This window comes from Epinephelus lanceolatus, chromosome 5 (assembly GCF_041903045.1).
Source record: "Epinephelus lanceolatus isolate andai-2023 chromosome 5, ASM4190304v1, whole genome shotgun sequence".
NCBI classification, from domain to species: Eukaryota; Metazoa; Chordata; class Actinopteri; order Perciformes; family Serranidae; genus Epinephelus; species Epinephelus lanceolatus.
In genome coordinates, this window is record NC_135738.1 from 20,302,140 (window position 1) to 20,323,006 (window position 20,867).

Below are 20,867 nucleotides of genomic sequence, written 5' to 3' on the forward strand. Positions count from 1 at the left end.
AGTTCTTGGTAATTTGCACCAGTATTGTATAGAAACAGAATACTTAACTATTATTAAACATTTATTGGCAAGAGTTGGAAAAAACAGTTAAATATATTTATGTTAACAGAGGTGGAATATAGCTAAGTACATTTACTCAAGTATTGTATTTATGTACAATTTTCTGCTCCATAATACCTTTACTCCATTACATTTCAGATGTAAATATGTACTTATTAGTCCACTACATTTATCTGACAGCTTTATTTACTTTGCAGATTTAGGTTATCAGTGCAAAAGTATAAAACAACTAATAATTTATAGGTTAAACTACCCAGCATTATATAAAATAATTCAAATGAGCTCCACTTTTTTCCAGTTGCAACATTAAAGTGATGAACACATTAATGCATCAATAAATATAATCCAGTAATACTTGATATATGTGGCATGCTCCAGGCATAGCACTGGACTCTGGGCCCCATTTTTGAAACCCAAATTTCAACAACAAGGGCCCATAGAGAGCTTCTACTATTTTTCACACAAAATTAAGTTTTTTTAACTAATTTATTCCCTACTTCTAATATAATTATGGTACTAGTAACCCTGGGTCCACACTGGACATGGCAGTACCCTGATTTCACACCAAAAGTACATTTTTCCACACTGCTTAGCAAGAGAATCTGCTTTCTGCTCTGTTTAAGTCGCATGTAGAGCTTTCTCTCTCTACTTGTGTCATGTGCTTGTAAATGAGTATCTGTGTGTGTGTGTGTGTGTGTGTGTGTGTGTGTGGCTCTGCTTGTCTCTCTTGCTCCCTGCTTAGACACAACTGACACATATGTGGGAGCATGAGGTGCATATTCTATTATTAATCATAGTGAGATCATTTATATCATATCTAATATATACTTAAAATAGATTGTGTTTCACTTACGGCAAAAATAGACCAGATGCTGAAACCATCACTGCAGATCGTGGGCTGGTGGCCGAGCTTGGGGCCACAGTGTGAACAGCTTAATCGGATAATACGGGCGCCGAAAAGCAAACGGGCAGTGTTCCACAGAAAATCAGCACTTCTGCATCCAGTGTGAACTGGGCGTTAAAAGTAAGAAATTTCAAACAAAACCTAACTTTTCAAGGGCCCCCCATTAAGACACACACTGACATGCTCTATTAAAATCAGTCTGCTCATTTCCAGATAATCATGGATTTAAGCCAACATCTTGATTGTTGGTCATTTGGTGTTTTGTTTAATTTTAGATTAATTAAGTCTTGGCTTTCAGAATATGAATTTCTTATAGTCAAACTGAGACGATAAACACAATCTTTAAAGCTTATAAGACATGATGACAAGCTGCAAACCACTCTGGCTCTATTTAGGATGGCAGATTATATGCCTTCGAACTACATCAATCATTACGGTAACCCTCCATCCCTCTCTGCGCTCACTGCCACCCAGCGGCTAACGTCAGTACGTCACTGCAGCACAGTGAGCTGATCAAGGGTAGAGACACCTGCCTTCAGCAGCACAGCGTGAGTGAGTAGCCAAAAGTTTCTACAACTTATTTTTGATACGTAATAAACTAATATAAGTCATTTACAGATATTAAGACGTTCATGTTCACTGTCTCCGCTGTGGTGCGTCTACAACCAACTAACTGTTGCGTGAGGTTATTTTCCTCTTTAATAATAAATGTGCATTACTCCACTCTGTTGGTTTTGGTTACCTCAGCTCGCGACAAGGCTCCAAAACTGTACGCATGTAAGCGATTTGTTTAACTGTAGGCTGCACAGCTGAGTTTTGGTCAAACTTTTAGCTACGATAATCTGACTTCAACAAGAGCTGTCACTGTGCTTACAACTAACATATGTTTAAATACTCAGACGGTGGGAAGTTAACACAGTACATGTTGGACCTTTTTGAGTGTGACTGACAGTTTTATAGCCTGCAACATGTTCTAAACTGACTTTCCCTGACTGTGGGAGAGACTCCACCTTGCTTCACACACCGACCTTGCTAAATAGTGTGTTAGGTGTGTGAGTTTATTTGACCTTTGGCATGGCTGTTGGCTGATTGACATACTAAAATCCTTAACATGTAATGTTTACATAGTCTCTTATCTTGGATCCCAGTATATCTCCTATCTTGTAGAGAAGTTTAGATCCTCAGCAAGATGCTTTACTAGCAATTATCAGTACAAACTGTTTTTTAAGCACTGGTTTTATACCTTCATAGATTACATGACTGCAGAGATAGGAAGGAGAGGCTATATTTCATTAAACACTGACACAGATTTCAATTTAGTGTTCACCTTCGCCTGAAGACAGAAATATCCGTGCTTCTATTTCTATTTTAATGAAACCATGTATGATTTATGCTGATACAAATGTCATCCAGTGTTTGCATCTGTCATAAATCAGTGTTTTATGAACGTTTATGGAGATACTGAGGCTTATTTTTCCACGCAGTTCTTAGGAGTCAAATTTGTTTGCAATTGTGGCATTTCTGAAAATGCAAACAACTGCAAATGATTCATTTGCATCTCTTCTCCCCTGGCTATCCTCCCTCCCCTTCGAGTACACAGAAACTCTTCTCACATGACACCATCCTGTTTTTTACCTTCCGCACATCCTGGTGCAAAGTCATCCGCGCTACAAACAGTGACAGCATCATATTTATTTAAGTTTTCCTCCTCTAAATAAACAGTGACGGCCACTGGTTGTGCTGCATGAAATATGTGTATTGCTCTGCTTAGGAACATTAACATTTTTTTTTATAGAAATGTGTAAAATAACATGCCACATTATGTTGGATAGTTCAAACAGCTATAAAATCTTACTGAGTGTAGAGACGTCTGACACATGATCACAGCAGCTGTAGATAATGTGCACAGTCACAGCTTAGTTTGCTCTGCACCTCATGTTTGACAAGGGAGGACCTGCAGGGCCAGCTTCTCACAATATCTTACAGCACTTAGAGAGAAGATCCAAAGTGTCTTTTAATTCATTTTAGTTCAACAAGAAAGTAAAAGTGAGTATCTCTAATTAAGCCTCAGACTGATAGTATCTAGAATTAAATAACTCAGTTAGAATACTGTGAGACGTCTAATGATTGTTTTTTTTTTATCATTGATTACACTCGCCTGTCATTCTTACAATTGGTTTGGTTTGTAAAATGACGAAACTGTTAAAATATCCACCAACTAATTTGATAATCGATTAATGAGTTTGTCATCAATCACTTTTTAAGTCTGATTCCAGCTTCTTAAATGTGAATATTTTCTGGTTTATTTACTTTTCTATGACAGTAAACTGAATATCTTTGGGTTGTGGACAAAACAAGACATCTGAGGACGTCATCTTGGACACTGACAAACACTGACTGACGTTACTCACCATTTTCTGTGTGTTTGTAGACCAAACCACTTATCAATTATTTATTCATTTTCCATAACCGCTCATCCTGTTAAGGGTCGTGGGGGGCTGGAGCCTATCCCAGCTGACATAGGGCGAGAGGCGGGTACACCCTGGACAGGTCGCCAGACTATCACAGGGCTAATGCAGAAGGGCTCCCCCACCCCGGGGTTCGAACCAGGAACCCTCTTGTTGTGAGGTGACAATGCTAACCATTGCATCACCGTGCTGCCCTACTAGCCCTCATGGGTTTCGGGTTTCTGATAACTGCGTGCATCCCCTGAGGTCAGCGCTTGTTGGCATGTATTAGCTCTAGAATTGCCAGTTATCCAAGTAATGTTGGAGAAATCAGAGGAACCACTAATCGATTAATTGAGAAAAATATCAACAGGTTAATGGACAATGAAAATAATCGTTAGTTGCAGCCCTAATCACAACCTCCACATTAACCCCGTCCACGTAAATATTTCCTTTTGTTCGACAATAAGTCCAAAATTCAAAGATACTCAGTTTACAGTGATACATGACAAAGAAGAGCAGGAAATCCTCACATGTGAGAGGCTGGAATCAGCAGCTGGTTGGGATTCTTTTCACTATTTATGGTTAAAAAATGACTGAAATGTTCAATCAGTTATCAAAACAGTTGCATATTATTTTTCTGTCAATCCACTAATCGCTTATTTTGCAAATTCTCATGACTCCCGGACAAACAGAGTAAAGCATTCCACACCAAATGACAACCCAAGAGATCAGCTTGTATATAATACAAAATGAAACGCACACTGACTCTACGCCCATGCTCTGTGCAGTAATGTCTAAGTGGCTGAATGATGGTGAGGTGCTGGTGGGTCAAGGCAGTGGGGAGGCAGTACCAGTGAGCCCCAGAACGCGGGGCCTACCAGCTGGGAGCCCCAGGCCAGGCCGGGGTGCACGTAGTCCACTGGCTTCACCCACCACCCGGGAGGCAGTGCCAGGAAGCCCGCAGGCAGAGACCATGGGCAAGGCCAAGGAGCTGTTTGTGCTGTGTGACAAAGAGGGGAAAGGGTTCATCACAAAGCGGGATATGCAGGTGAGCAGCCGATGTGGTAGAATAACAAGAATTTGGGTTGAATGTAGAGTCTTGAACTTTCCATTTTCTTCTGTCCAGAGGCTACAGGTGGAGTTGCCACTGTCCCCTGAACAGCTGGAGACGGTGTTTGAGAGTCTGGACCGAGAAAGCAATGGATTCCTTACTCCTGCTGAGTTCAACGCAGGACTGGGTGAGTGCTTTGAGAACTGTATCCAATATGATGTCTTTGTGGAAAGCTACTGTTCTTTCACAAGCATCCGCCACACACTTTAAACCCTTCTCCTCTGCGTCTCTCTCTGTCTGTGCTGCAGGTGAGTTTGTGGGACTGGATGACACGACTGAGCTGAGTCAAGACAAAGCAGAGGAGGACACAGACCAGGTGGACTGCTCCCAGGACCCCCCTGCAGTTAGATTTGCGAACATACTGATGGAGCTGGGCGCCGACAAACTCTTCAAAGAGTAAGATCACTGTCACAAAATCACTGCCTCTGAGATTTCCTCATGATTTCTTTCGTAGCAACAATACAGCACCATCTGTGATCAATTTAAAGGCACATTCAGCTCAAACTAATGCTAAATACAGTGGACAAAATAGTAGTCACACCTGTCAGAATACTGCAGTACAACAAAACTGAACATTATATCTTCATGAAGGCAGGATTCACTGCAGGACTGTTGTATTAGACTGCTTAGTTTTAGCCTGATGTACCTAACAAACTGGCCACTGAATGTAGGCTGTATCGTCAAAATATTTGTAGAGGGGAGGTTTAGGTGGTTCGCATACTACTTACAATTGAACTACTGAGATTTGGAACATTTAGCACACGTGTGAAGCATCCATTTGTTGTATTCATGTGATATATAGCAGTGTTTGCATATTTACTAGAAGCTGAAGGACAGTGCGGCGTTGTTTGGATTGATTTGAATATATCAGTATGCTTTGAATATATCTATATTATTCTCCCTTAAACAAACTAAAAAAAACAACTAAAAAATAGTTAAAAATTAGTTTCTTGGGCAAAAGATTCAAATCTTTGCTGCCCTACAAAGTTACTATCCTGACACTGAAACACTGAAACTGAGTTTTTTGACTGTTCAGCCAAATGTGTTACAGGTAGAAAAGTTAATGTTAAATGATAAAACATTTTTCAAGGAGTATGTGCAGGTTAACAAGCGCTTTGAATGGTCAGAAGACTAGAGGAGCAGTAAACAAGTGCAGTCCATTAACTATTTACCATCTACATCACTGACCTTACTATGGTCATTGTCTCATTATCAGAGATGTTGGCATCATCCTCATTCTCTTGTTCACTATTCGACGTAATATGCTCATTGCAGTTTTCATTGGCTCGATAGAATCACAAATCTCCTGGGAACCTGAGGTAGAGCGCAGTAACTACTTAAACTGCGGTTTGCCTTGGGTTTTGGTTGGATTTTGTTGTTACTGCAATTTTTACACCTGATTTTCTCTAGAACAGAACAACATTGAACCAGGAAGTGTTTCACAAGATAAAGCAGATAACCAAAGGTTTAATTTCAGTCATTACTGTGGTTAGCCTCTGTAGGGCAGCCTGAGCTCGGTGCACACATACTGTTTAAATACAGTTTGGGGTTAAAATTCAGAACCTTTTGTGATGTAAATGAGTCATGTTGTGCTGCGGTCACTTTAACAGCTGTGTGTTGTGGTGTCAGTCAGCAGGAGCTGTCTTCTCTGTGGTGTGAACTCCAGAGGGATAGACCAGAGCTGCTGAGCGTCCTGGACAACATCCTGATCCACGCAGTGTCCCAGTTACAGGACTCCATCAGAGAGAGAGACAGTCTGGAACAAGCTCTACGCAGGTCACAACTTCCTCCCACTGGCCTTTATGTGTGGAGCAACTCATTATACCCCATTCAAATGTGAGTTTTCTAAAATCGTTTAACTGTAGTTTTTCTGTTTTAGACGGGAGAGCGAACATGATCAGGTTGTTCGGTCCATATATGAAGAAATGGAAAACCAGATCAGAGAGGAGAGAGAGAAACGGCTGTCTCAGGTACAGACGTGTGCTACTTAGTAAAGCCTTTGTGCCATTTAACAAAAGTGATCCTCATAACAGCATTTCATGAATTTATTGTGAAATCAAGGACGGTGTTAGACAGAAGCAGAGAGAGCAACAACTTGGGGAGGAGCTGAAGATGAGGGAGCAAGAGCTGGAGAACACACTGGCCAAACAGAAGGAGGTAGGCCCACATGTAGCACTGCTGTTATTTATCAAGAGTTTTAGTTTAATGATCGAATCAACAGGACCTGTCTTCATCCTAAGCTGGAGATCAGATTCCGGCAGCTGAGCTTTGAACAGGCAAACATCAAGGAGCAGAATCAGCAGCTACGGAGCCTCAACATCCAGCTACAGGAGCAGGTGGAGAGCAGCAGAGAGCAGCTGCAGGCCACTCTGGGTCAGCTCAGCCTGCTGCAGCTCAGCGCCGCCCAGGAACAAGTGGACAGACAGAGGTGAGAGCACATACACTGTCTCTTCTTGTGGTAAATTATTTTTACTACTAATGATAATGGTTATCATTTTATTTCATTGGCACATCTCGAAACAGAGAGAAATGTTTGACTGCTTTGCTCCAAAACAAAATCTTCACACGTTGGAATCACGTTTTCTTCTCGCTGCCAGTTAAACGAGCTGCAGGCTGTTTTTCTGATCAAGACCAGAAAAAAGTTACTAAAGCCAATGTGAGATTAATTTAAAAACATGCAAAACTTTTTCAGGTCAGACAAGTTTAAAAATCCTCAAATGTGGAGAAAATATGAAACAATAATTCAGACTTGTTTTCTCAGTTGAGAGTAAATGACTTCTATGTCACTGGCAGCTGATCTGATCATATTTGCAAGAATACCAGGTGTTTTTTTTTTTTTTTTTTAAGGAGACAGCTGGCATAATTCTGTATTTTTTGTCAACCAGTCTCATGAAAAGACCAAAGCAACAGCAAGTTAGTCTGTCTCTCAGTTACTCACTGACTTCTTTGTCACGTATGTAGCGCTTAGACCAAAAAACGTTCATCCCTAAACACGAGGAAATAAATATCTACAAACAGCTCTCAACTGTATAGTTTCAGTTTTAAAAAAAGGTTGTTAAGCAGTAACATAAAACAGCTGGGCGCTATAATTTTAGCAAACATCACCCAAACAGAAGTAAATTGATGGAATGAATTAAGTATAAGTGTATTGTTGGGGACTATTTTCTGTCATGGATTAAAGCTGGGGTAGGCAAAAATCTGGAAAAGGCAAAATAAATTTACTCACTTACTTATCCTCTGTGTCCCGGCTGGGGCATAAGGCCCCTCCCGGGCTGCTACCTTGACGTGCTGGGGAGGCTTGCGTGTCTCAAAGATCCTGTGAGCCATACCGGCGGGGGCTTAAGGCCCCTGGCAGGTCTAACCAAGCCGGGCAGGTCATGGGGGAGGGTCCAGACAAAAAGCAGCACTGGTCCTCCAGGTTGGGGGTTGAGCGTGGGGCAAACAACCTCACCTCGGAAAACAGCAAGTGTTACAGAAACTGCAAGCAAAATAAATAAATAAATTAAAAAGCCAAAATTTGACAAAACACCCTCCTTCAGCAGCCCCACCCCCGCCCTCTCTGTCCTAAGCCCCTCCCACTGGACAACCAGGGGCAAATATATGCATGTGCTTAATACAGTAACCCAGTGTTTCCTATACATTCATTTATTTAATCTTATTTTATTGTACAGTTTCACGCAGCTCATTCGCTCAGTTCCTCCTTGCCCTGCACTCTTCTTCTGTTTATCAGACCACATATCAGACAAGACTTAGCAAATGTTAGCCACACCACGGTCCCTTCGCCTTGCTCCTGCCGCTGTGGACTGCTTCCCTGGCAGCAGCTTGGGACTCAGACCTTAAGCTGTAGCGGCTTGAATTTGGCCAGCCCAAACACCCCTGATGGTGGGTGTCAGAGTGCTCAGAGCAACAGTTTGGTCATGTTGCAGATGTGTTTTTAATAATCTGTAACACAAAGAAATAAGCTCTATCAGGCTTTGGCTACACAGGCAATACTGAGAAGGATCGATGAATAATTGCTGGTTTTGGTCTTTTCCTTGGATTTCTTGACAATAAAAGAAATATAGAACAAATTTTAACAATCTTTTGTTTGCTTCACTGTAGGAATGTGATGAAGGTGTCGAGGAACATGCAGAAAGAGAAGGACAGTCTCCTGAGACAACTGGAGCTGTTGAGGTGAGGCTTTACTGCTGCTGTTTCCACCTCTCACCTCTCTACACATCAGCCTGTGTGATGTTGTTTCTGAGTGATTTTCTCTCTTTGTGTCAGGGATATGAACAAGCGGCTGCGAGATGAGAAAGACGCCCAACAGTCTCAGAGGATGGTTAGTCACAGACGCACTGTCCGTCCTCCTCTGCCATTAACTTATTACCTCAGTGAAGACCTTTGTACCCCATGGACTCAGCCGATTTATCCAACCTAAGCTAAGTCTTGGATTGGCTTCATCTTTACTCCATCCTCTGGACAATGATTATTTATATGGGCAGCTGTTATTGTTGGTTATTGATTGAGCATGTGTTCATTGACCCCGTTTGGGATTTTTGCGACATCAGGGATGTTTTTTTTTTTCTCTTGTAGCTCAGTGAAGTGAAGGATTTTGTTGAAGAGACATTTATTCTGTCTGTGTCAGCTTGAAGAAAAGAGTGTTTTACATGTTTATAAATGATACTGTACATTGCACTATTATGCAGGTGAACTAAAGAGGGTCAGTATTTACCAAACTAATACAGATTTTTATTACTGTTTTATTACTTTTTATTACATTTATAAAATGCTAATCTATTAGCAGGTTCCCCTTCATCCCACCCATGTTCATATGTGCCAGTGGCTAAGTTTTGTATTTTATTTGAACTTCCAAGAATCACTCTTCATTTAAGTTTCTCAACAAAGAATACAAATATTTATTCAAGAAACCACATTGACCGTAACACAATGAACACGTTGTTTATTTCCTGTTTGTTTTTTTTTTGTCTTGCCATATAATTTATAATCAAACAAAGTGTATTGCTTACAAATAATTATGATGTTAAACATCTTTGCAGCAGAATAAATGTCACTACTGGACTGAATTCTTGCTTTTTAAACCTATTTAATCTGCCTGTGTGAAGCTATAAGTATTACTACGATGTTACATAATGTTCCTAGGAAACACATATATTTATAGTAGAAAAAACAGATATTAAAAAATCTTAATTCTATTCATTTCTTCTGCCTCACTTTCCACAAAAACCCTTTAGAGTCCAAATGTCACAAAGCCTTTGCAGAAGAAAGGGTCAATCATAGGTAACTACATACAGCAGGAGAAGCCGTTGAAAAGGTTTGTATGACTAAACACATCTGATAGCACATTTACCACGACACAAACTGCCTGAGGAAGCAACTAATTCTGTGTATTCGTTGATTCTGAAGACAGCTGAGCACATCCGATGAGTTGAAGCAGGACAAAGACACAGAGCTGACAAATTCATCCAAGCGACACCAACCGTCACGTAGAGTCAGGTGTGAAAATGTTGAACAGGTGCAAACAACTCAGGTAGGGAACATATTAAATTTACAAATACATGAATCCCAAATACATCCATTTTATAACAGCTGAAGCAGCTAGAGACATTTTTAATAATGGAAATATTTGAGGCTTTTGTTCTTTGCACACGCAAATGCAGCACTAGATTGTATGTGCATCCTCTTAAATGCAAAAAAACAAAAACAACTGATGTCAAAATGTTAAGTTTGGTGGCTTTACCTGAATTTTAGAGCACACTTGTCAGTCCTCAGCAAGTGTTCAAGGTGGTATTCCTGGGTAACTCAGGGGTGGGTAAGAGCTCCTTCATCCAGCACTACTGCACGGGACACTTCTCCAGTAAAATGAGCGCCACTGTGGGTAAGCTTTACTTTTGTTATCACTCTTTCACATTTATTAAAATGCTCCTGAGTGTTGTTATAAGTAGTGTCTGATACTCTAGGTCTCTGTTGCTTCCAGCTATAGACTTCCAGATGAAGACTTTAAGTCTGGGTGGCATCACCATCGCACTGCAGCTGTGGGACACTGCAGGACAGGAGAGGTCAGATGGAACACAGCGTATTCACGTTTACAATTCGTGCTCTTTTTCTGACCATACGTATTTTACGCCACACCATTTGAGCTGTAAAATCTCTTTTTTGCCACTTGATAACTCAGTTTAACATTTTTTTTAAGCATAGAATGCGATTTCTCAAGAACGCCCTGAAGGAGTTTCTTTAAATTTGGCACAAATGTCCCCTTGAACTCTGATTACACCTTGATGGTCAAAGGTCAAGGTTGCTGTGGCCTCACAAAACATTTTTTGGGCCATAACTCAGGAATCTACACGCTAATTATGACAGCATTTCTCACAAATGTCTAACAGGATAAGATGATGTCTTGATGACATTTTGTATCCAAAAGGTCAAAGTTCAACTTCATTGTGACATCATAATGTTCTGAAAATACACTTCTCTGGCCATTATTCAATGTCGTATCTCAGGAACAGAAGAAACAGATACTGAATTTGTATCTCTAATCTTTGGTGCCCTGCTTAAAACTGTGCTGATTGTATAGATCTTCAGTGCTGCACAGTTTAAGATGTGTGTTAAGCATCAGTGTTTCCACAGACATGATCGTAAACTGTAACTGCATCTTGGCTGATTTTCAAAGGCATACAACAGCGAAGCAGTAATTCTGATTTTTCTCATTCCTTTCACTCATGTCTGTTCAGATTTCGCAGCATCACTGAGCAGTACTACCGCAAAGCTGACGGCATCCTTGCGATGTATGACATCACTCAAGCCTCCTCCTTTGCCGCTGTGAGAGGGTGGATGGACTCTGTGAAGGTGAGCAGGTGGAGACGTCATGGAGGGTTGGATGGAAAAACATGCAAAACAGTTTGTCCTAATTTGATTACAGATGCAGGTCATTGACACTAATGCCACCTGGGTGACGAATCTCAACTCTGATTTGTCTTGTTGTTTTGGGGGGTTATTTTTGTCTGATGTCTGTTGAACATGTCGTAGCTTTCCTCCCCATTAATGTATTTTTTCTTCACACTAGTAAGAGCGTAAGAGCCATTTATCTGTTTGCCTCTGTTTATTTTTATTTTTTTTTATATAATATACTTTTTGTACACTGGGTGGCAGTTACCTGTAATGAAACTGCTTTTATAAAAGGAAGGTAATCGCAGCCAGCTGTGTTACATGCCAGAAGGACATAGTTTTTTGACCATGGCCTTGCATGGGTGGATTATGAGACAATGGGCCCCTGGGCAGAGACATGCAAAAGTGTCTCTGTGCAGTTCCTTTGCTTCTCATTGTGGTCTTGATGTGTCTGTGTGCGGTCATTTTGAGTCTTCCTGACTGATATGTGTTAATTTGAGTGACAGTTTGCAGGTGCAGACCGGGGAGGGGGGTTGACACTTGGGGCTCCTGGACATGTGCCCAGTAGGCACGTTCAGTAATCCATCCATGTGTCCATGGCATCTACAGGTTGCCTGCCAGTAACCTAAATTTAGTTAGGCTACCAAATTGTAGCTGTACCTAAGTCCAAGAAAGGTTGTAAATATTTGTGAGTGATAAATGGAGTGGCAAATAGCAAAGGTAAGAGCCTGCGGACATTTTGGTTTGTGTGTTACAGCTGATGCCTGTGGCACACGTCAGTTAAATTCACCAACACTGCAGAACCAGTGACTTAACGGTCCAGTGTGCAGGATTTAGCTCATAGCTATGTTTTTTCATTAGTGTATAATCAGGAGTGGGACTGGTTATGGTTAGGGTAAGAATATCAAGGTAAGCCAATCAGAGGCAGAGCAAGGTCATGCTTTCGCCATCCTGGGTAATGCAAATTCACAAACGGGTTCTCCTCATACAGATGTTGAACACATGTTGTTATACAGTAGCCCAGAGCAGACAATCTGAACACTGGCTCTAGATAGGGCTGTTCATGTTTTTGTGGCAGCTGCTGTAGTTCTCCTACACACTTTGCACACAGGAAGTTTTAGGTCTGCAGCCTCACTGCTAGATGCCACTAAACTCTACACACTGGACCTTTAATGAAAAGCCACTTTAAGGAAACCTGTTGAATGTGTGTCCCAGGAGAAGATGTGTGAGGGTGCGGTACTGATGCTGCTGGCCAACAAGCTGGACATGGCAGACAGGCATAGCAGAGAGGTGACAACAAGTGAGGGGCAGAGACTAGCAGAGGTGAGGCACATTTGAATATTCAAAGTACTTTTTGCAGAGATTTACTCACACTGCTAAGGAAGATCACCTGAAATAAATTAAATGTTTATTTTTTGGTTTCTACAGCAGCACCAAGCTTTGTTTTATGAGTGCAGTGCCAGAACTGGACGTAACGTGGAGGAGCTGATGACTTATCTGGCTGGGTATGGCATCTTATTTCTTTGTTTTATAACATTCACATTGGGATCCTGCAGTATTTTTGGCATTTTGTTGATGCACTGAATATGTCACTGTAGCCGAAATACACTCAGTTACCAGTTTGTGTGCAGTCTAATACAACCCCATGGCGGGGGGACTAATGTCTACTTTATCTACTTTAACACTGTGACTGTTAAACAAATTAAGTGCATAATATAATCCATTTGACCAATGTAATAGTTCTATTACATTTTGTTTCTGAAATCCACCCTTCTGCTGGGGTCAGGATAATCCTGATTTTTTGGATCAAAGGCATCCTGATCCTACTAAAAAGTTTGGAACAACACATTTTTAAGGTTTGATCCAGATCAAAACCAGAACTAGATAATGTGATCTAATCCAGTGGTTCTCAAATGGTGTTCTGTGGCACACTAATGTGCCGTAATACCAATCCAGGTGTGCCGTGGCCGTGGGATTTTGTGATAACCACACATTAGCCTATTGTTCCAATATTTAACTTGGCCTGTACAAAAGGTTATCAATGAATTTTTAAATGACTGTATCAGTGTGTTGTGCGCACCCATTTCCCAATAAAAAGGCAAACTCTAAATAAAAATATATATATATAATTTAATTCAATTTAAACATAAGAATGTTTGTGCATGGGAATTTCAAGTGTGTGACACATTTAAAGCCCTGATTGGCAGCCAGTGTGAGGAATGACAACAACTAAAAGGAGAAAGCCGTGAGTGGGACAATGGATCACTTTAATGTACGGAGCAAATTACAACAAAGCACCAGCAAAGATGACCTACCACCAAAAGAAAAGAAAGTAGAGTAGAAGTAGACAGTATCACGAAAGCTACTTGTCTTATTTTTTTTTATTTTTATTGTCTTATGTCATAATAAGAGTGATAACACACATAGAAGCTATTGTGGTGTGCCTTGAGATTTTGGCTTGCCCTTTGGTGTGCCCTTTGGCACAAAAAGCTTTAAAACCACTGATCTAATCCAATATCAGAATCCCAAACAACCCATTTCAAGATCTGATCCAATTTAAAAGCTGAAATCTAATCAGATTACTTCTGAACAACTGGGCCCAGGGTGACGTATTCAGCTTGTTTTGTCTGGCAAAAGCAGAAAAGTAGCAAATCATCATGACTGAGGCCCTGAAATTAAAAAATGTTTGTTGACCATTCATTCACGTGAGTTACTAATCGATTTATCAACTTATTGTTTCAGCACCATTTCTCATATTTAGTCTACTGTCATGGCTATAGAAGTGATGCACCTGATAAACTGGCATCTGAGTGTAATTCATCTCACAGCTAAGATGACACCAGGCAGCAGTTAACTGTTATTCTCAAATGTGGTTTGTGCTGCACAATGATTCAAACATCTTCTGCATCATAGGATGTTGGTCTCCCAGCATGATCGACAGCGTGAAGAAGCACTTTTACTGACTGAGGACATGCCAAAAAGAGGCTGCTGTGCATAAACAGACAACAGAAGGCTTTTGAAAAGACTTGAAAAGGCCGAAGTCATGAGGTCACTTAAATCATTTCATGACACAAACTGTGTTTTTTTTTCTCTGAACACGTTGACTGAACAGTATGTGCAATGTTTGTATATAATCCATACAATAAAATATATTTTTGATGACCACTTTGTTGTCATAGTCTTTTTTTTATTTGAACAACATCTTACAAGCTGCACGTTTCCTTTAGAGCTCATATGTGTGAGAAACCAGCTGGGGGCAGCCATGTCCTCCATATAGCCTGTGTGTGGAGGGGCGAGCTGCCTGTTGTGCCAAAAGAGGACAGACGCTCAGACGCTTGAGTAGGAGGCTCTGGTCTGAGTGTCAACTAACACTGTTGCAGTTAACCTTCAGAGAACAGCAGCACGTTGACACTGGGGTTGGTGCGATCTGGGAAGACGTTACCCCGATAATCTACATCCTTCACAGCCCACCATCTAAAATCAGGTAGGAGTATTTTAATCTCAGCGGAAAGGGAGAGCAGTTTTTCCATGACACAATGAGTTAAAAATAACTCAGATTATGACCATTGGGAGATGTTGTCATGCAGCTGGACAGTCACATTTACACATGGAGTATTTTGTCTTGTGCCTAGGAAACAACAAGGATATTTTAATGTTTTGTAGTTATTGTCCCTTCATTCTGCCTTGGTTTGTTTTTCATGTTTAAAGAGTGTTCACTGATCCCTAAAGTCACCATTTCTCGTGATGCTCCGGGGCACAACTTTTCCTAAAATAGAAGCAGAGTTAAGTTCAGTCTAGGTTAGGATAAAAACAGACTTTGAATTCATAAAGTGAAGAATTAAAAGTCAACAGTGTACCACTGCAGTGTGAGAAGACCAGGTTAAGTTACTGGGATGGTTGGACGTATATATATGTGTGCTGGATAATGTGACACAAGTTGTTAAGTATGTTTGTCCCACAGCATATTTGATTTCTCTGTGAGCTCTCTCCATTGCTCTGTCAAAACAAGTGTGAAATGCACCTTTTACTTTTGGTCTTGTGTAACATTACTCAAAAGTACCACATAGAAAATCTTAAAACATGTCAGAAAATGAAATGTACGCTTTTAGAACGTCAACCAGCAAATCACCTTTTCACACCAAACCTGGAACTAAACTAGACTGAAAGAGGAAATTCCTACATGTACACCACAACTGACTAGTCTCAATCAGATACAGCACTAATAGGATTTAGCTCGCCATCATGAGAGTGTATAGATAGTAAATTGTGTGATAATAATCTCCACTGTATGAAAGCAGTGTTGGAGGGTGTGACCTCCTCTCAGCATCTGGTATTCATTCCCTAGGTGAGCTGTGCTGTCTAATCTTCTCCAGAAAGTTTTCTATGTGGTAACGCTCTCCCTGTGTGCACATCAACCTGCAGTGTACTAACATATACATTATTTCTTTTTATTTCAGAATGGGTGGTGAAAAAACACACACCTGTGGGACTATTTGTCTGAAATATCTACTGTTTCTCTTCAACATTCTTTTTTGGGTAAGTAAAAAAGGACGTGTTCAGATTTTATCTGCATTTAAGACAACAAACCCCTCTGTTAGAAGCTCTATTGGATACTATTATAATTATTAATACCATTAGTGGTAAGAGTTAACTTTTACATATAGCATTAAAGGTATGCCTTTGTTCAAATGACACAGATTAATGTTTAATATACGACTAAACAGAGGTGTCAAGTCAAAAATCTAATGACTTTAGACTCGACTTGACAAAATCAAAAAAGACTTGCACCTCGACTTGGACCTGAACACCAATGACTCGTAACTTCACTTGAACTTGCCTTTTGACTTGAAAATACTTGACACCTTCCCTTAAGATCAAAAATTAAAATGTTATGCCAATTCAAATTTAAAAAGGTACTTAAAAAAGTTCTGGGGCGCTCAGTACTTCGCCTGGTAGAGTGGTCGCCCCACGTACAAAGGCTATGTCCTTACTGTAGCACCCGTGGGTGTGATTCTGACCTGTGGCCCTTTGCTGCATTTCGTCCCCTCTCTCCTATCCTTTTGCGCTCATCCTGTCCTTTCTAATAAAATCATTAAAGCCATAAATAGTGTGCCACAATCCATTCATTTCCTGTGTAAACTAAAGTTAACACTATTCATTCACAGCAAGTCCACACTTCATTCTCCAGACCCAATTCGACAGCATACTATCAAGTTGCAGGAGAGAACCATGAAGAACTAATGTTACGTTACTGAGCACCAGATGGAAAAAATGATACCATACCTTCATGTAAAAATAAAAACACGTGGTGGTCAACAAAAACCGAACTGCAAGTATGCAAAACATGCAGGTTGAAAATTACAGACATTGATGAAGCAACTTCCAACAAACTTGTTTTAACAAATAAATACAACATTTAAAATACATTTTTGATTTTTGTAAATGTATTTTTTTTTAATATTATGTTGTTAAAATGGCATTACATTAAGTCAAGAGCAAATTATGACCTGTTTAGGGCCTGAAACTCAAAGTATAGGACTCAGGACTTGACTTGGGACTTATCTTGAGACTTTAGTGCAAAAGCTTAAGACTTACTTGTGACTTGAAAAACAATGACTTGGTCCCATCTTTGCTGTTATAATTATAAACACTGCCAGCAGTAATAGTCAACTTTTACTTATAGCATTAAAGGCATGTGTTTGTTCAAATGCCACAGATTAATGTATATTATACAATGAAACAGAGGTGTGGACTCAAGTCACAAATCTAATGACTTTAGACTGGACTTGACAATTGGACCTGAATACCAGTGACTCATGATTTCTGTTAGACTTGAGCCTTTTGACTTGAAAATACGTGATACCTATTGTAAATGTAATATATTATTATTCTGTTGTTAAAATGGCATTACATTTAGTCAAGAGCACATAATGACTTGTTAAGGACTCAAAACTCAAAGTTTAGGACTTAGGACTTGACTTGGGACTTTAGTGCTAAGACTTGAGACTTACTTGTGGCTTGAGAAACAGTGACTTGGTCTCACCGCTGCTGTTATAATTATTAATACCATTAGTAGATTTTCGTTCTGTGCCACTGAATCAGTTTACAGTTCACACAATTTCTATTATTTCTCACAGATGAAAAAAACCCCAACTTCTTCCTAAAGTATATTTGAGAAAAAAGTGTAATTTGATGCTCCAAATTGTCATTTTGTGTCTGCAATGCACTAAAAGTTATAATATATGTCAGAGACAATCAAATATCATAACTTTTAATTTCTTTAAGTCTTTAATTTTCTTGCCTCTAGGTTTTAAGATTTAGTCAGGTCTTGCACTAAGACACAAGACTGTGATTTATGTCTAACACATATAAAAACAAATTTAGCTGACAGTCTCTTGAGGCTGACAATAAAACAATAAGGCGTTGTCTTGTTTACATCACTGTCACATTTTAGGAGCCTGGAAAAAGAAAAGAAAATAATGTGGTGCATTCTTGATGTGAGCATCTGGTTTGAGTTGTTCTGATAGCTGCGTTCTCTCAGCTGGCAGGAGGGGCCGTGCTGGCAGTGGGAGTGTGGACTCTGGTGGATAAGAGCGACTACATCAGTTTACTGAGCTCCAGCCTCTACTCGGCCTCGGCTTACATCCTGATAGCTGCCGGGGTCATTGTGATAGTGACCGGGATCATTGGATGCTGTGCGACTCTGAAGGAGATGAGGAGTCTGTTGATTGTGGTAAGATGAATCAGACACATGAAACACTGCCCTGTGACAGAGAAGTGTTAGTTTCACTCCAACACACTAAAGAATTAACCCCATTTGAATCAGACACTTCTAAGTTCCTGTTTATACACACACTACCTGGTGTGTTGAAAGATAATCCTCGGTGACCTTCTGTCTCGTCTGCCTGCGTTCAGCCCAGCTCATTATGTCAGACAGGCATGACTGTCAGATATAACAGACAAAGTCATGCACGGTGTGTCTTTAAGAGTTTAGATTTAGAGTGCAGCTCATGCCAGAGGAATGAAGGGCATCACAAGCAGCTGCTTCGACTGAAGAGTGCAAGAGAGAGACAGACAGTCACAAGTGAGAGGATATAATACAGAAGCAAAACTGCACGAGCTCTGTGACGTTATGTCTATTTTCATGTTCACCACGACCTTTGTGATGAGTTACTTCCTTTGCCGCAGTTTAATCAGTTATTCTGTTTTTTTAGTCATGCACAGGTACTTGGACTGCTCATGTATCATATTTTAGAACAAAAATAAACTGAAGCACCATCTGAATAATGCTTTTCATCTTCAGTTTATTCACAGCTGTGTTTTTGTTCATTTCATGTCCCTCCTCTGCAGTATTTGGTCTTGTTGCTGTGTGTTTTCCTCCTGGAAATCATTGCTGGTGTGCTGGCGTACATTACCTACCAAGAGGTGAATGTTTTACCTTCTGTTTGTGTGTGTTTGTACATATTTGAACAAAGAATAGCAACAGATATTAATATAATTTTAAATATAAAGTTCTTGTACAGCATGACCACCTGATTGTATTTTTTGTTTAAATCACTGCAGAAATTACAAATCTGGCCTTGTCTTTTACTTCTGTATGTACTTTCTGTGTTTTTCATCATTCTATAATCCCTTAATGTGATTTTAAACATCATTCCTTGTCCACAATCATCTTTATTTAAATCTATTTACCACCTATAAAATGCCCCAGTTGCTTCACTCTCCGTTGTGAGCTCTTCTCTGCATGCCTCTCTGTGTATGTTCTTCATTTGTGCTGTTTTTCCACCCTTCTCACACGTCTCTTTCTTCCCCCCCTTCTTCTTGCTCCAGTGTTTCCCTTTCTGCTACCAGGTAATCTGCTGCCACCTGTTTCCATTTTAATATCAAACTGTTTCTCCAACAGGCTGATATAAAATGGTTTGTTTGCACTTTGTCGGTCAAGCAACACACCTGTCTTTGTTTGCAAATTTATTTGGAGAATGCTCAGGGAGTGAGGTCAGAGGAGCTCATATATTTTGAGTTATGTGAGGGCATTGCTCAGATACAGAGGAATGTAACAGGGGAGGAAAGAAATTTGACCACAGGCTATTTTTATTGATGGGAGGGGATTTTCAGATAACAGATTTTCTCCTGAGTAACGACTGAAGTGCTGCTTTCTTTCTCGCAGCTGAATGAAGAGCTCAGGCAGAACCTGAAGGAGACCATGCAGCAAAAATACCAGCAGCCGGGGGAGGAGAGCGTCACACAGGCTGTGGATAAGCTTCAGCAGGAGGTGGGGAAGAGAGTCTGATTTAAGTGTCAGGCTGACAGAAAGTACCACCACTCAAATCAGTGACAGTTTGATCACATAACATTAAATGTGTCCCTTTATCCTGCATGTGAGTACAAGCCAATGTTAGTCAGCATTCATCTTTAATCTTTCTGTCTCTCAGTTCAAGTGTTGTGGCAGTTTCAACTCCTCAGACTGGGCCGACTGTGTGTGGATCCAGGCAGCACAGAACGAGCGGCTGGTTCCCGATAGCTGCTGTAAAAGTCCCAGTGAGCTCTGTGGCCGCAGGGATCATCCCTCCAACATCTACAAGGTGGAGGTAGGTAGAGCTGTCCATTTGGCTCTGGATAAATGTTAAATTAAAATGAGGTTTTCATTTATGTCCTCTCTCATGCTTCCAGGGAGGCTGCATTATGAAATTAGAGGAGTTCATCTTGAGTCAGTTGTATATTCTCGGTGCAGTGGGCATTGGGATTGCATTTCTACAGGTAAAGCACTAACCACTGAGAAAATCATGTGTTAATGTTGTGCAGACTCCCAGCAGCTGAACTGTGAACAGTGGTTTTTCTGTGTGCAGTGTGGAGCTAACAAGTTCCTTATGTCTTCTTTTTCTTTCAGCTTGTGGGGATGATGTTTACTTGCTGCCTTTATCAAAATTTAAAAGAGGACCCATACTGATTTTTGATGTTGTTTACTGTCGCAAAATGTGTCACATTGTGGATTGTAATGTTTGGTTAGGTATTTTAACGCCCCAGTTATTCCCACAGTTCTGGATGCTGTGAAGTTGCCAAGTCAAATTATGGCAAGATGATTTTTAAAATACAAACAGGAGAGATGCTGAAATGCTGCTGGGCAGCGATGTGTTTTTTCTGCAAAATGCTATTGCATGCTTTATATAGTTTCCTTTTTATGTTAAAATTATGATGAGTAGATGAACTTGTTACCACATCATACATTTTAAAGAGCAGAGAAATGTGAGCATGCTGTGGCTAGATTTGCAACCAGTGTTTGTCTTGATGTTTATCTATTTTTATAATACATCACACTGTTTAACAAAATTATGATGAAATAATGATTATATAAAATATATTTTTGCTTTTGAAATGCAAATAAAAATTCTTCCCATTTATCATTCTGCAATGACTTTTGTATTTTTAATTGTGTTTTTTTTCCCCATTGCCTTGAATA

The 20,867-nt window shown here is 40.2% G+C and overlaps 2 protein-coding genes across 4 annotated transcripts; both read left to right on the forward strand.

Annotated features, from left to right (window-relative positions):
* Nucleotides 1-1,458: 1,458 nt before the first annotated feature.
* On the forward strand, nt 1,459-14,572 carry cracr2b (calcium release activated channel regulator 2B). Of its 2 annotated transcripts, none has more exons than XM_033634402.1 (18): nt 1,459-1,512; nt 4,203-4,462; nt 4,541-4,652; nt 4,774-4,921; nt 6,155-6,301; nt 6,405-6,495; nt 6,587-6,682; nt 6,766-6,953; nt 8,627-8,698; nt 8,792-8,846; nt 9,760-9,839; nt 9,932-10,055; nt 10,277-10,403; nt 10,503-10,584; nt 11,257-11,371; nt 12,626-12,733; nt 12,839-12,915; nt 14,324-14,572. In XM_033634402.1, exons 2-18 carry the CDS (start codon nt 4,205-4,207, stop codon nt 14,406-14,408), a joined length of 1,965 nt encoding a protein of 654 aa, XP_033490293.1. In that variant the 5' UTR covers nt 1,459-1,512; nt 4,203-4,204; the 3' UTR covers nt 14,409-14,572. The 2 variants fall into 2 exon arrangements, with proteins under 2 accessions (XP_033490293.1, XP_033490292.1); XM_033634401.1 differs by having other exon boundaries at nt 1,460-1,516.
* A 139-nt stretch (nt 14,573-14,711) lies between these two features.
* On the forward strand, nt 14,712-20,808 carry cd151 (CD151 molecule). 2 transcript variants are annotated; one of them, XM_033635515.2, is made up of 9 exons: nt 14,712-14,894; nt 15,868-15,946; nt 17,952-18,143; nt 18,761-18,835; nt 19,241-19,261; nt 19,578-19,682; nt 19,843-19,998; nt 20,081-20,167; nt 20,298-20,808. In XM_033635515.2, exons 2-9 carry the CDS (start codon nt 15,869-15,871, stop codon nt 20,355-20,357), a joined length of 774 nt encoding a protein of 257 aa, XP_033491406.1. In that variant the 5' UTR covers nt 14,712-14,894; nt 15,868; the 3' UTR covers nt 20,358-20,808. The 2 variants fall into 2 exon arrangements, with proteins under 2 accessions (XP_033491406.1, XP_033491407.1); XM_033635516.2 differs by lacking the exon at nt 19,241-19,261 and having other exon boundaries at nt 14,714-14,894.
* The last annotated feature ends 59 nt before the right edge of the window (nt 20,809-20,867 follow it).